Source organism: Anser brachyrhynchus (assembly GCF_964034855.1).
Source record: "Anser brachyrhynchus genome assembly, chromosome: 12".
NCBI lineage: Eukaryota > Metazoa > Chordata > Aves > Anseriformes > Anatidae > Anser > Anser brachyrhynchus.
Window position 1 is genome coordinate 6,796,787 of NC_137707.1, and position 13,390 is coordinate 6,810,176.

At 38.0% G+C, this 13,390-nt stretch overlaps 1 protein-coding gene across 13 annotated transcripts in view; it reads right to left on the reverse strand.

The window, feature by feature from the left end:
* The window catches only part of WWOX (WW domain containing oxidoreductase), a 510,587-nt gene extending 497,421 nt beyond the window's left edge, over positions 1-13,166 (reverse strand). For 3 of the 13 annotated variants that reach the window (XR_013938395.1, XM_080552525.1, XM_080552526.1), the window contains exons 1-4: positions 12,125-12,822; positions 10,043-10,107; positions 8,288-8,345; positions 7,108-7,286 (exon numbers count right to left, since the gene is read on the reverse strand). Coding sequence is in view for 12 of the 13 variants with exons in the window: in XM_080552525.1 (XP_080408651.1) it covers positions 7,108-7,286; positions 8,288-8,345; positions 10,043-10,107; positions 12,125-12,585 (763 nt within the window). In the remaining variant the exon portion in view is untranslated. Of the gene's footprint in view, positions 1-7,107; positions 7,287-8,287; positions 8,346-10,042; positions 10,108-10,758; positions 10,940-12,124; positions 12,828-13,147 lie in introns of those variants that run through there. The other 10 variants (XM_080552528.1, XM_080552522.1, XM_080552517.1 and 7 more) reach the window with 10 other exon arrangements.
* Positions 13,167-13,390: the final 224 nt, after the last annotated feature.

The window sequence follows — 13,390 nt, forward strand, 5'->3', positions numbered from 1 at the left end:
TAATAAAAACAGGCAGAGGTTTCAACTTACTAATCTACAGGAATTAATAAATTTGTCTTTGATTCAGACAAACTCTTTTCATTAAATGGGGGGAAAAAATCTAGATGTTAGGAAAAGACTATTCAAGAAGTACTGTTACAAGTCTGTTACCCCATTCTGCACCTCGTTTTTCTGCTCCCAAAAGAAAAAGGAATGCAAATTATAGGCAATTACTGAGGGAAAAAAAAAAAAAAAAACTAATTATTGTTTATTCTCCATTATAAAACATATCGAAAAGAAGTTTACACCTAAAGAGATCTTTGAGCACAGTAAATAGAACTGAGAAAGATAACAATGCAGACCAAAACCAGACAGATGTACTTTCTCTTAAAGATTATTTTGTCCAATACAAACTATCCACCAAATACAGGCTGTTTTTTTTCCTGACTGGTAAAATTAAGGTGCTACAGCATAAGACAAATTCTAAAACTACACGTGAAATCAATGTGAAATTGAAGCAGAGCACTGTCTAGCTGTTTCTTTGTAGAAGTTCTGCCAGTTGTATAATTTTAAAAGCCATCTCATCTGCAAACAGAAGAGAGAAATTATAAAATAAACTGTGTGCTTTCAAAGAAAAACAAACATTTTTCAAGGAAAATTTGTGATCTAGTTCAAAAACCAGAGCTGAATAATTCCTCCCTGACAGATTCACACAAAACATCTGCAAGCTTAGACCACCAAACTCCATGCAATACAGTTAAAGACAACGAACATACTTAAGACGGTCAGACTAATACTATTAAAATTAGAGTACTCACTGGTATTCATAAGGGTCTGTTTTATTCCTCCCCTATGATCTGAGTTTGACTCATTTGAGACCATTCACTGGTTTAATTAGGATTCAGCAAATGCTACCTTCTTTGAAAAGACTGATAAAGCAAGGCTCAGTAAAATGCTACATTGTCCACAAGTAATCTCTGCATGTTGTGCAACTAGAACAATTCCCCATATTCTCAAAAATCTCTTCACTGTAGGTACTGGGCAATTTTTTACTCCTTAAGAAATTAAGGTGTTCTTTTGCATAATCTCATCTATCTCCATTCTTGATAGATTTGGAGCATTTTGGTGAAAGCTAGCCCAGCATGCATTGGAGACTTAAAACAATCTTAACAAGAAGTTAAAAGTTTAAGCTACTACACAAAAGGGGAGCAAAATTAAATAGACATTACTTAATTGGCATAAGAAATGCAACAAAGACTGACCACACCTACAACACCCTATACAAGGGAAGATTTCTGAATTAAATGCAGGTGATGCATTGAAAGGCATATGTTAAAATTATGTAGCTATGCAATTTGCGTTTATCACAAAGGCACCACCGTGGTTGAATAAAATCTAATAATTTACATGTTACCACGATGATTAATACTAAGTTAATTATCAATTTTCCTATTGTAAAAACATTACCTTCTACAGTTTCAGTGTTTAGCTATGCTTGTGTGCATATGCAAACTCCCACTGCAATCAACTATGACACTTGATACTTGGAATACAGCTCAATAAATAAATCTACAATGCACTTCAATTCTGTTCTGATATTTGAGCTCAAAAAAGAGTTTTAGGTGTAATTCTCTTAACCCAGTAACACATACCCCATCTTCAAGTATTGGTTACATTTGTTTAAGGGGATGCAACGGATGTAGCATCAATCAGTTTTAAAGAACAATGAAAGAATGTAGCTACTAACTGTATTTTAGTCCTTAACAAAAAGGAGAGGTTGCTTTGCATTTCCTTTGTTTGTAAAAGTACACTTTATTACAACATGGCATCTTCTGATTTACTAATCATTTTAGCTGTAACTTAAACGTCTAGGATTGGAAAAACTAAATGGCATGCTACAAGCTAACTTGCACATATTTTTAATTATTAACTACGTTAAGCTAACTTTCCAGATGAAATAATACACTAGTCATCAATAGAAAAAAGCTATGGGAGACGAATAGAACAGGAAAATGGCTGTTTATCATTCATAAATTAGAGGGCCGGTTATCCAAAACAGTTTGATAAGTCATAAAGCAGATGTTTAATTTTGATAAATTATAAGCACATCTCCCAACCTTTGGCATCAGTAAAAAAAAATAATAATAATAATAAAAGAAATTAAGCTAACTTCTCACACCAGAAGTACATGGAAACTGAAAACTCACTGAAGCAGCAACTCACCTTTTAAGTACTGATTAATAGTACCCATTATACAACTTTTCTCCTGGCTAAGGGAGAGCATTTCACAGCAATAAAAGTGCCAGATAAGAGAGAATTCCATTTAACCAAACGTTAACTGACAATTATTTTGAAGAAATAATCTAACAGATTTCAATTATTATAAAATTACAGTGTCTCTGGTAAAGCATAATCAAGAAAAACAATATAGTAAATAACATAAGTGAAGCTTCTGGATTTTCTTCAGCATTTGAAAAATTCAAGCAGCTCAAAGCCAAAAATATTTTTCGTTTTCTTGAGACAATCTGTGCTTGATCTGGGCATCGCTTATAAAAAATGATTAACAAATTTCTTTTGACCTTCACATAGCAAAAGAACAAAACTAGACTTGAAGTTTGCTTTTGGTAACACAGTTCTGTGACAAAAGTCTTGGAAAAATATTAAAGAGAGTAACTTGTGGAATCTATCCAACTGCACAGAACATACATATTTTGCCCTTTCATAATATATCACAATACTACTTACATTTTGCCTGTTCATACTGTACATTTTGACTGTTCATACTCTAACAGTCACAAAAGGTTAAATGCAACTGTACCCGGTATAGAAAATAAAACAGTTTCAAGGTCATGTTGCTATGTGAATCTTAAAAACAAACAGCAATATATACAGAAGACACAGAAAAATACATTAGTTACACCACTGTCTACCTGATGTTAAAATCAAATATTCTTTAAAAAATTTAGTTAACAAGATTGCTTACACATAGTTGAAAATACCAAGTCTTTCTACAAAATAAAACCTACAGGAATAGCTGACATGCTGTTTAAAATTTTGAATTCTAGCCCGGATAATTAAGAATATATAAACAACAAAATTTCAGAAGCATTTACTAAAAACAAGAAAAAGCACCAGGTCGCTTTTGTTTAACATTTTCAAAGAGCAACAGAGCCCTCTAGTGGAAAACTTAGAAAGTATGGTTTCACTCACAAGAAGCAGGCTGGAAAGTATTTCTCTATAACCTGATGTTGAGACCTTTAAAACGAAACAAAAACACACGTGCAAAAGCACATGCTGCTTTAATTGTTCACACTGAAATGTCTTAATGACTTTAAGAGAATGAACTGCCAGTTTACAGTACTCAAGTTTAAATGTACACAGAACAAGAAACTTTTAAAACCAGAAGGACTGTAAAACTGGAGTATTTGGTGAGAGTCTTATTTTGTTTTACTACACCAGCTTTATTGTGAATAAAGTTATCTAAATTTTCAATGTGATACTCAGGCTAAACTTGCTTTGGCTTAAAAAGAAAGATGGAAGAACATTTATACTGCACTGTCAGAAGAAAAAAAGCAATTAATTAACCTTTCCCAAGTTGCTAATGAAAACTAATGAATCGGTAATTATTTATTATTCTAAATTTTTTTAGTATACCACTTTTCTACCACTTTTTGCAGCAGTTTGAAGAACTAGGTTAAGAAAGTTGGTATGTGATCTAAGACATTCTTACAGACTATATGCCTATTCAGTAATGAATGGAAGTTGCACATCAGAAGCTGAAAATTGAAAAGGACTTAAGTGGGAAAAAAATACCAGATGAAGAAGTATAGAAAGCACCACTTTGTTTCTGTATACAGAACGCTGTATACAGTTACTCTAGAACAGCCTGCCTGAATTCTTCATAATTTTGTATTAGCATGAAGTAACAGAAACTTCGTAAACTACAAACATTTTCTGATGTGACCTGAAGAAGCACAGATCAGAGGGAGTCTCCCAGTTTTAGAGGCACACTAGGAAATATAAATGCAATGAAGTAACATCTGAGAAGCCAGTATGCATGATGCCATTAAAACACTACCTCTGCTGATAGCTGATGACATCCAAATATTCCCTTAGTAACCAGTGTCTTTGGAGTACGGGGCAATTTTTCAACTCCTCGGAGGGAAAAAAAGTTTTGGCAAGCTACAATAGATTCCTAGTATCAGACTGACAAAATCAATTACAATATCATTCTCTAGTTTACTGATCTATTTTTAAAATTTGCTATCCTAAAGCAGTGTATATGGATAAATGAAAAAAAATAATTTGTTTACCCATCTTGCATCAGATCCTCAGCATTTTCCAAATGATCTTGAGCATCCAGCAGTGCAATAATTCAAAATACATTTTTCTCCATTTTCTACCCCCTTACACCTTGATCTTTGTTCTACCCATTTTGAAACTTAAAGCTTCTTAACAGTTACAGCTCCCATGAAGTTATTTTCAAATATATCAATTAAACTAATTTTGACAGTAATAAAAATGATGAGATTTTTTGGACATTAAGTACAAATATACAGGTGAAATATTTTCTTTCAATCACTTTCTACTTCATGGACAGTAATATTTCCTTGGAAATATTCACACTTCCCTCTCAAAAAAAAAAAGCATGCTGGTGTTGTAAAAACACAGTAATTGCTTATTCCTTCAAATACTGGGGGAGGGAAATAATAAGTCTAAAATAAGCAAAGAGATTAAACAGAATATCTACAACACAAAAGAGAGCACAGAACTGAAATCCTCAGCTAACCAGGAGTAAGCTCTAAAATCAGAGAAGACCCCACCCCGCTCAAGCTAGCGATTAGTATTTCCACATGGATTCCTTAAAAAAAAGTGTAGACACACTAAAGCTCACAGGAACTGCTGCATCGGAATCCATTACATGATACAGACATGTTCAAAGCAGTTTGCTAAGAGTTCCATAGTTACATAACAAATGTAAACCCCAGAACTGCTTTCTTCTTAATCCTTGCCCCATAGCAATTGGTAAATAATGTCTAATAAAAAGCCCAAAACTACAGCAATATTAAATGTATCATGATATGCAAGTTATGTAGGCCATAATATCATCTTAATCACTTGCATTCTGTACGTCAGCTTCATAGTTTTGGATTCCTTATGTCCTAGCCTCATACAGAAGTACATGCTCAAGGCTTATTTCACTAATGCTTCAGCTGTCCTTGGTATGCCGCTGACAAGGGGTACAAAACAATAAAACAAAGAATTGTGTATAGTTCATAGTGTCTGTAATATAGGTCAACTGCATGTGTGTGTAGATAAACCAACAGAGCTGAACCATAGTAAACAAATATTTCTGTGTAAGTGTGCTTACACACATTAACATTAGTTAGAAGAAAGAACAGGCCAAAACCATAGCATGCATACTACTTAGGCAACTGATGAGTTTATTCAGCAGGTACCAATAAACAGCAATTCTTTATTATTTCAGATGCTCTTCACATGTTACAACTTGTTCTTATACTCAATAGCCACAGGCAAAAAAGATCTGATGCAAGAATATACTTGCTTATTTGTGATCACTCCTGATTACGAATTAAGGGAGAAACAGGGAAAAAAAAAATCTTGACAAAAGCATCATACACCTTGGATTAATCCTTTGACATATATGAAACACTTCCAGCTCACTCAGCAAGTCTGAGCAGTAGCGCTTCTCCTGCTGAAGCCCAGGTAATTCTTAAGTGTTCTGAAACTGCACAGTTGCATACAAAGCAAATTCTACTGCTGGACACAATCTAAAGACATGCTGTACTAAAAACGTGGAATGTAAAACTTACTGAAAAACACAAATTTCTCACTAAGTACAACACTTGCTGCACTAACTGCAGTGCCAATGTGTAATATCATATCTTGCAATGACTGCAAGATGTATGCTGGTTGGTAATGCATAAATTGTAAGCTACAGTAAAGCTCTACATTCTTCATCTGGTTCTTGTGGGATAACACTCTGCTTTTCCAGTGTCCTCAAAAATGCATTAAGTCAAGATCCTGCTCTAATAAGACATCAAATAGTTTGCATAAGAGTTTTCAATATTCATGTAGTACCACCACAAAGAAAAATGCAAACCACAAGAGAGGAGCAAAAAGATGAACAGTTATCTAGGATTTAGGTGGATCCCATCATTTACCACTGAGATCCACAATGTGACACTAACCCACAATGGTGTTTTAAGATTTTTGGCTCCTCCACAAATTTAAGCCACGAACATAACATATCCTGTGCAGGTAGCTGAGTAAAACTTCAAACAGCCTAGCAAATTAAGTTGGAGAAGAAATCTTGTCTTCTCAGAAGAAAGAGAAAGGCCCCCAAGCACCACAACTTTATTTTAAAAATGAAACAAAAGCAGCTAGTAAAAATCTCTCAAATACTCACCAGCTATAGAAATATTATATAACTGATACCTAGGCTAAATGCACCTCTAATAGTATTTATAAACCAGCTTGAACAAGCTAGAAAATGGAACTAAGAGAGATTTTGGAAGGACAAACATCATTTTTTACCCCAACGGAGTACCCACTATGGCATTCCAATACAAGTTCATCATCAAGTTGAAAATACCTTCGGAGATAAGCGGCCTCCTTAGAAAAATCTTTACCTGAGCTTACTTGTTGCCATTAGAAAGTTTTTCTGAATACTTTATCTGAACTCCCTTGCAGCAATACAAACCTTACTCCTTGTCCTCGCCACTGAGACTAAAGAAACTATTTACTTCCCCTTAACAGCCTCCCTTAATAATAAGATGTAAAATGCCTCCATCAGTACTTTCTAGACAAGAATCAGTTGTTTTAAAACTTCGTCATTCCTGTGGCTCTTCTCTAAACTTCAGATTCCCTACACTTTTAAAAAAAACAGTATACAAACCTGGACAAAGATTGCTGTATTAGAGGGTTTATATGAATGTAATGCAAAATAAGTTCAAATACCACAGAGTATACTATGTATATCATAGTATACATTGTATATATGCTATGTCCTTGTATATATAGTGTATAGATACAAGGATACAACTGATTACTTCAAAGTAGCCTGTAAAATAATCATATTTTACTGTATGTGTAACGTTAACCTACCTATTCCTGAGTTTGCTCCTGTGATTATAACCACTTTTTCACTCAAATCACGTCCCTGAAGTATTTCCATTGCAGTACTGTTTCCATCATATTTTTGTCTAGTAGGTGGCTTTACTGGATTATCTTCAACGGTAAAGGCCAATCTTGGGTCAAGATAGGTAGTTCTTTTGTTTATGTGGCTGTAAAAGAACACACAAAATAAACTGCCTTGACCCTTCTGTATTCTGTATTTGGATTTTAAATGCATTTCAACAATTTCAATTTATTATTTAAATGTACCAAAATAGTTTTTCCAAGTTTTGTTAAAAAAAAATAATTAGGATAAATTTAATTAACCATTTTCCTGATCGTGACAGTGTCTATTAAGAACGGTATACAGATACATTGCAATCCCATTCTGGACTTGATGTGAACCACTAATATATAAAGGAACATTCTGTTATTGGAAAAAACACATTATATTAGGGAAGACATGTTCTTTAAAGAGCTTTAAGAAATGGGTCTGTACCACTCATTTGAAGCAATATACCGACAAGAAATGTAGCTCAGTACTATTTTTTTTTCCTCCTTCAAACAACTGAAAAGTTCAAATCAGCTATGTAAATAGCATGATCTGGTCAGGTTCACCTCTCTATTACAAAGTTTTAGCTTTCTTCAGACAAAGAGGCTACACTATTCTAGCCTGTGAATATTCTTCATTCTGCCAAGTCAGTTTAAGCTAAATATTCCAGAAAGAAGACATTCCAAGAAATCTCCTTCTGCTTCTGTGAACTTCTCTCAGTCTTCTAAAATTCCCTACTAGCTCGATTCTCTTCCTCTTTTTTTTTTTCCTGTGCTTTACATTGCAAGTGAGTCAGAGGCAGAGCAATTCTGTTTTCATCTTTTATCTTTAAAGCAATATTGCAATGTTATCAGCCATGAAGTTCTGGTTATGTTTTTTAAGTTATATAGACTTCATTTGTAAAGTTACATAAACAAAACGAACTACATAAACATTGCCTGAAGATCAACTGATAATTTGAGTTGCAAGTCACTTAAATCTGCAACCCAAGCTAGTATTTCTATGTACATGAAAGAATTCAGCAAACCACAAATGGGTGTTTAGGCATAGCTAAATCTGTAACATTTACATACTGATCCTGAAGTCCTATTTACAAATGTCTTACTCTTACATACTTACTCTACAAAATAAACCTGTCCACTTTCATCAGTCTCCTGCTCCCATCCATATGGCAGACCTAGGAAAAACATAGGACATTACATTTTTATAGGCATTAGAGTACAATGAGATTTGAAGTTTATATGATTTCTCAAACAGATGCTGGTAAAGTTTGCATTATTTCTGTACGTAATGCAGCCACCTGCCGCACTTGAATATTGGAACTTGAAACAAGGACTGCTTTGTTAACCACACACACACGCTCTCTAACACAAGTACAACCTACAGGAGATCTGGTACAACTGTAATGACCAGCATATTAAGTATAATCTGGAAATTCTGTATACAGATTACTTCATGTTATAGCACAAACCAGCCAAATGTGACCGTGCTTCTTAGTGTGTATAGGCATACAAATGCCTATACTGCACACAGTTTTTATTATCCAACCCTGATGAAGTAAATCACCAGAATACTCAACTAATGTAGGAAAACTTGTATATAGCACATACCAAAAATTGGAGAGTAAGAATCCTGAAGTGGGCACGGGATATGTTAAATCAAAGTTGGAAGGACAGATAAAAGAACAAAACCGATAGATCTTTAGAAAGTCCTTCTGAAAAATACTGTACAGAATTACTGAACAGACAGTATCTGCAGTATTTCTAATCCTGGCTAAATGTATTCAATTATAATTCAATCAGCCTAAGATCTATTGAGAACATTTGAGTTATAGTCACATTACCAAGAGAAATATGGCTTGTCAACAGAATAGTCTTTCCTCAAGGGCTTTAATTCTTCTCCAGAATAAAACAAACAAAGCATAAATCAAAAAACCTCAACTGAGTAATAATAGAGTATCACCTGGCATATCCTTTTACAATGGCCACTTTCCCTTTTCATTACCCAAACTAAGCATAACAGGGACATTTATATTGTTAACTACATAGTATCACCACATAGTATCAACATACTCCAAGTGTTACAGTCCTGCACCGTTTATGCATCAACACAAAACACTTTCAATGGAAAAGCTTCGTCTGCAATCAGTATTTTTTAACATTTAGTTAAGCTTTTCCACAAATATCCAGTCAGTCAACCTATCTAAAAATCATATCAATGAAGACAAAGCTTTATTTTCTCCAAAACCACACTCCAACTCAAATTAGGTAGGGCAGCATAAGTTTTTTTGGCTTTAATTTCCAACCTTGCAGAACCATCCCTAAGTACACGATACAGAAACTTCTGGGAAGATCTGATTTAAGGCACTGATCCAAGGTCCTTAAGAAGTCATATGCCTTTGGAAGAGTCCTGCAAGAGAGACTAACTTTTTTTCTGACACAAAAGTTCAACAGGGTCAGGGAAAATGAGTAAAAGTGGAAACTAATGGGACTTCCCTCTTTGTCAGAGATATTCTTTGATGGGCAGTTACGAATATAATCTAACCATAAACGATATCTAATAGACACTGGGCCATCAGAATCCAACCTCAATATCCCAGCCTGTAATGCATCACAGTAAAAGAATCTCTTTATCCTGGAATTAGTACTTGGGCTTTATTGAGCAATACAAGAAAGCTATATATCTGCAAAGCAATCAGTCTACACAGACACAATCACAGAAGTTAAACGTCACTGAAATCAGATGTATTTTCCAAGCTTAGCTTGCCTAGGTGATTAGTATCAACTAGAAGATCAATATGAAATCTAGTTCCTGCATAAACTCCAACTGATGTTTGTAACATAATTCACTTCATTACAAAAGCTTAACACAAACCTCCTGCAACACGTTTCCTCTTCCCAGACTTAGGATGTTCCCACTGTGTTTTTTCTTCCAGGTGACTGTAGGAGAGAAAAAAAAGTTTAAGATTAAAAAATTGCCTAATAATGCTTTTTCTGGTAAAATCCAATTTTTAATAGAGTAAACAGAGCTTGTTTAATACCTTTTTTTTTCTAAAAGAATTTATCAGAAACTAGTGGAAATACTAGAAAGTTTTTAAGTAGCAAAAGCACCCTTCTAAAATGTTTGTCTAATAACAAAGCATTTGCAAGTTGTAACGTAAATAAGCCTAGATTTCTACACAAGCAATCACAGCTTCAGACAAGAAAGTTTATTCAAATGCCCTGAGTAACAGACTATTTACTTAAAGGAGACAATAATGCCATCACATCTCATAATTCAGAGATCTTTTGTTCACTTAAATAACTGCAAGAATTAATATAAAGTAACTACACCATAAGGCTTTCTTCACCAGAGACTAACAAGCAAAGTGATGTGCACTGAAACATGACCCAAGGTGCTGAAGTCAGCTTGCCTATTATTTATTTTTTATTTTTTATTTTTTTTACATCAGGGATTATTTGTAACAGTGTCCCAAAACTGACAGTTGCCCAAGTCTGAAATGCAAACTAACAGTATTATTGATAGATACACAAATAAGCAGTAGACTACAGATCAAGTACAAACAGCAATGTATACACAACATATGTAACTTTTCCTTCAGATAATAATCATGCTGTTCACCCCCACAGTAGGCAGCATACAGCATTCTACTACGGGAAGCACTGGCGGCAGTCTGAGATTCCCTAAGCGTATCTGTGTGACCTGCAATAGCACCTGAACTTCAGGACACTCATATACTACAGGTATGATCCCAAGTTCCTCCTGCCTGATGTGCAATATATAACCAAATTATCACAGCTTATCAAACAAATGTATGCCCACTGAGCTTTGTTAACTGGCCATGCACACAGCTGACTCATCACAAAGAGCTTTAAAGATCTTAAATCAAATTAACCCTAGCTAGGTTTAAAGTTCATATTGTCGATGAGGCTTAAAAACACATTTCCGTACTATGCTGAGTTAACACAGAGCTTATACGGAAGGCAGCAGCAGTACAACACCTTTTCATCTCACCTATTTTAGGCACACTGGGAAAGGTTCTCAGCTAGTAAAGACGTACGGTGCCATTAAGTTGAATAGTTAGTTCATCTTCACAACAGCTAACAACCAGACCTACTGAATTAACTGCGTAAAAACTACACATCACAAGAAGCAGTGTTTTTTTACTTTGTAGGTTTGCCACTTTTACAGTGACTTGTTTTTGAAAGAGCTTTTGAAGTCAAAAGAAACTTACAGGAACTTGACCTAAGATAAACAAATGTCCAGATACAATTTGCAGTGTTTAAACACCAGAAACTGAAAAGTGTGTTGCCCGCTGTGAATCAGAACCTGGAAGGAAGAAGCAAACCCACCACAGGTGAGACTGCAGTGTACTTCTCCCTCTTTTTACAGGAGTGAACCTTGCAGCTTTGAACAGACTGCAAGATCAGCATGGATATAGAAACCACAAGACAGAAAATACTTATATATGTTACCCACTAAGCTAGCTAACCCTACAACACATCCCCTTTTGTGACTGGTGAGGATGCAATAACTTCCAGTGGCATAGCTGACAGTGCCAAACGCACATTTTGATCTCCTGTCAAAGCTGTAGCACACTGAAGAGCCAAGGGAGAGCGCTTGTCACATTTCGCTTCCATTGCGCGCCTTCCTTCTCTACTCCTGCAAGGGGGAAAACTAAGAAACAATTCTTTCTAAGGCCCCGCTGCCCGTGTGGATAAGTACTGATGCCAGAAGTGCGCTGCAGCAGCCACGACTGCCTCACGACCCTCCGTGCCGTGCCCAGGCCGGGGCTCTCCTGAGGCGGGCGGCGGCCACGAAATGGCGGCCCCAGCCCCGACCCCGCGCTGAGGGGATGCCCCGGGGCGGTGGTGTTAGTGCCCCGATCCCCTCCTCACGGAGCCTGCCCCCGGGCACAGGGCTCCAGGCATGCTCGACCTCCGGCCCGGCCCTTACTTGGCGTAGTAAACCCAGCCGTCCCTGGTGGTGCGCTCCTCCCAGCCCGGCGGCAGCTCCTCCTCGCTGTCCGTGTCCTCCAGCCCCGCGTACTTCAGTGCCGCCATTAGGCAGGGGTCAACCCTCAGCCCCGCGCCTCTCTGCCCGCCCGCCCGCCTGGCAGCGGGCGCCCGGCGAACGCCCCATTCCGGCCGGCCCTGCCAATGGCGCTGCGCGGCGGCCCGCGAGTACCATGGGAGATGTAGTCCGGGGGCGCCGGGCTGTGACTGGGGTGGCGGGAGCCCCCCTCTGCCATCTCCGTGTCGCTCCTGAGGAGGGGACCGCGGCTGAGCAGCGGCTTCACCCTCGGTCCTGCGGGTGTTTTGTGTGCCACGGGGCGTCCGTCCCCTCGGGGACCCGGGACTGAGTTGAAATCTCCACGCGAAGCTGAGGTGTTGGGGGTGTGAAGCGTTTCTAGCCATCTGTTTAGAGAAGCCGCAGAACTGCGCCACAACGAAGCCCCAGAAAGCAATGAAAAGTGAACCATTCCTTAAACTTTTTGTCTTTAGTGGTGCTTAGGTGAAGTTGTAAGCCATGGGATGAGCTGCTGCCTGGCACCTGCTGCTTCTGACCTCCTGTCCCCATGCCCAGGCTGGCTGCCATGGCTGTGGGACACCACAGAGCCTTGTCACCCCTGCTTTTGGGGTTGACATCCTCAGTCCTCACTGCAATAATCAGAGCACCTCCATGCTGCCCCACTTGGTGCGGAAGGCCCGGCTTGTCCATCCCCCAGAAGAAGCACCTCAGCTTGATTAACAGCCAAGCTAGCTCATCTGCCTCGCTGTGCAGGCCCCTCTGCCAAACCGGAGTCATCTGGGGGCACCAATGTGGCCAGCTGCAAAGGCTGCAGCACCGCAGGTTAGTGGGTTGGCAGACACTTATGGGATCTTCTGGCAGTCAAAGAAAGGCCCCCTTTGTGGCTGTGACAGGTGAGGCAGTACCTCATCCATTACCAGCTGAGGTGGAGCGTGCCCACTGACCTACCTCCGTGCTTTTGATCCCGCACTCATATGCTGACAGGTTCGCATCGATTTGTAAAACCAAACCCAGCTGTGAGCATTTGTAGCTACATCTTCCCAGTGTAGTCTTTTGCAGGCGTTCTAAGAAAATAATATATATATATATGGTGTTGGACAGAGACTGTAATCACATGAAGCTGCAGCAGGTGGCAGTGCAACCACACCAACGCACTGCAGCGCTTGGACGCCTTTGGGTAATATTTTGATG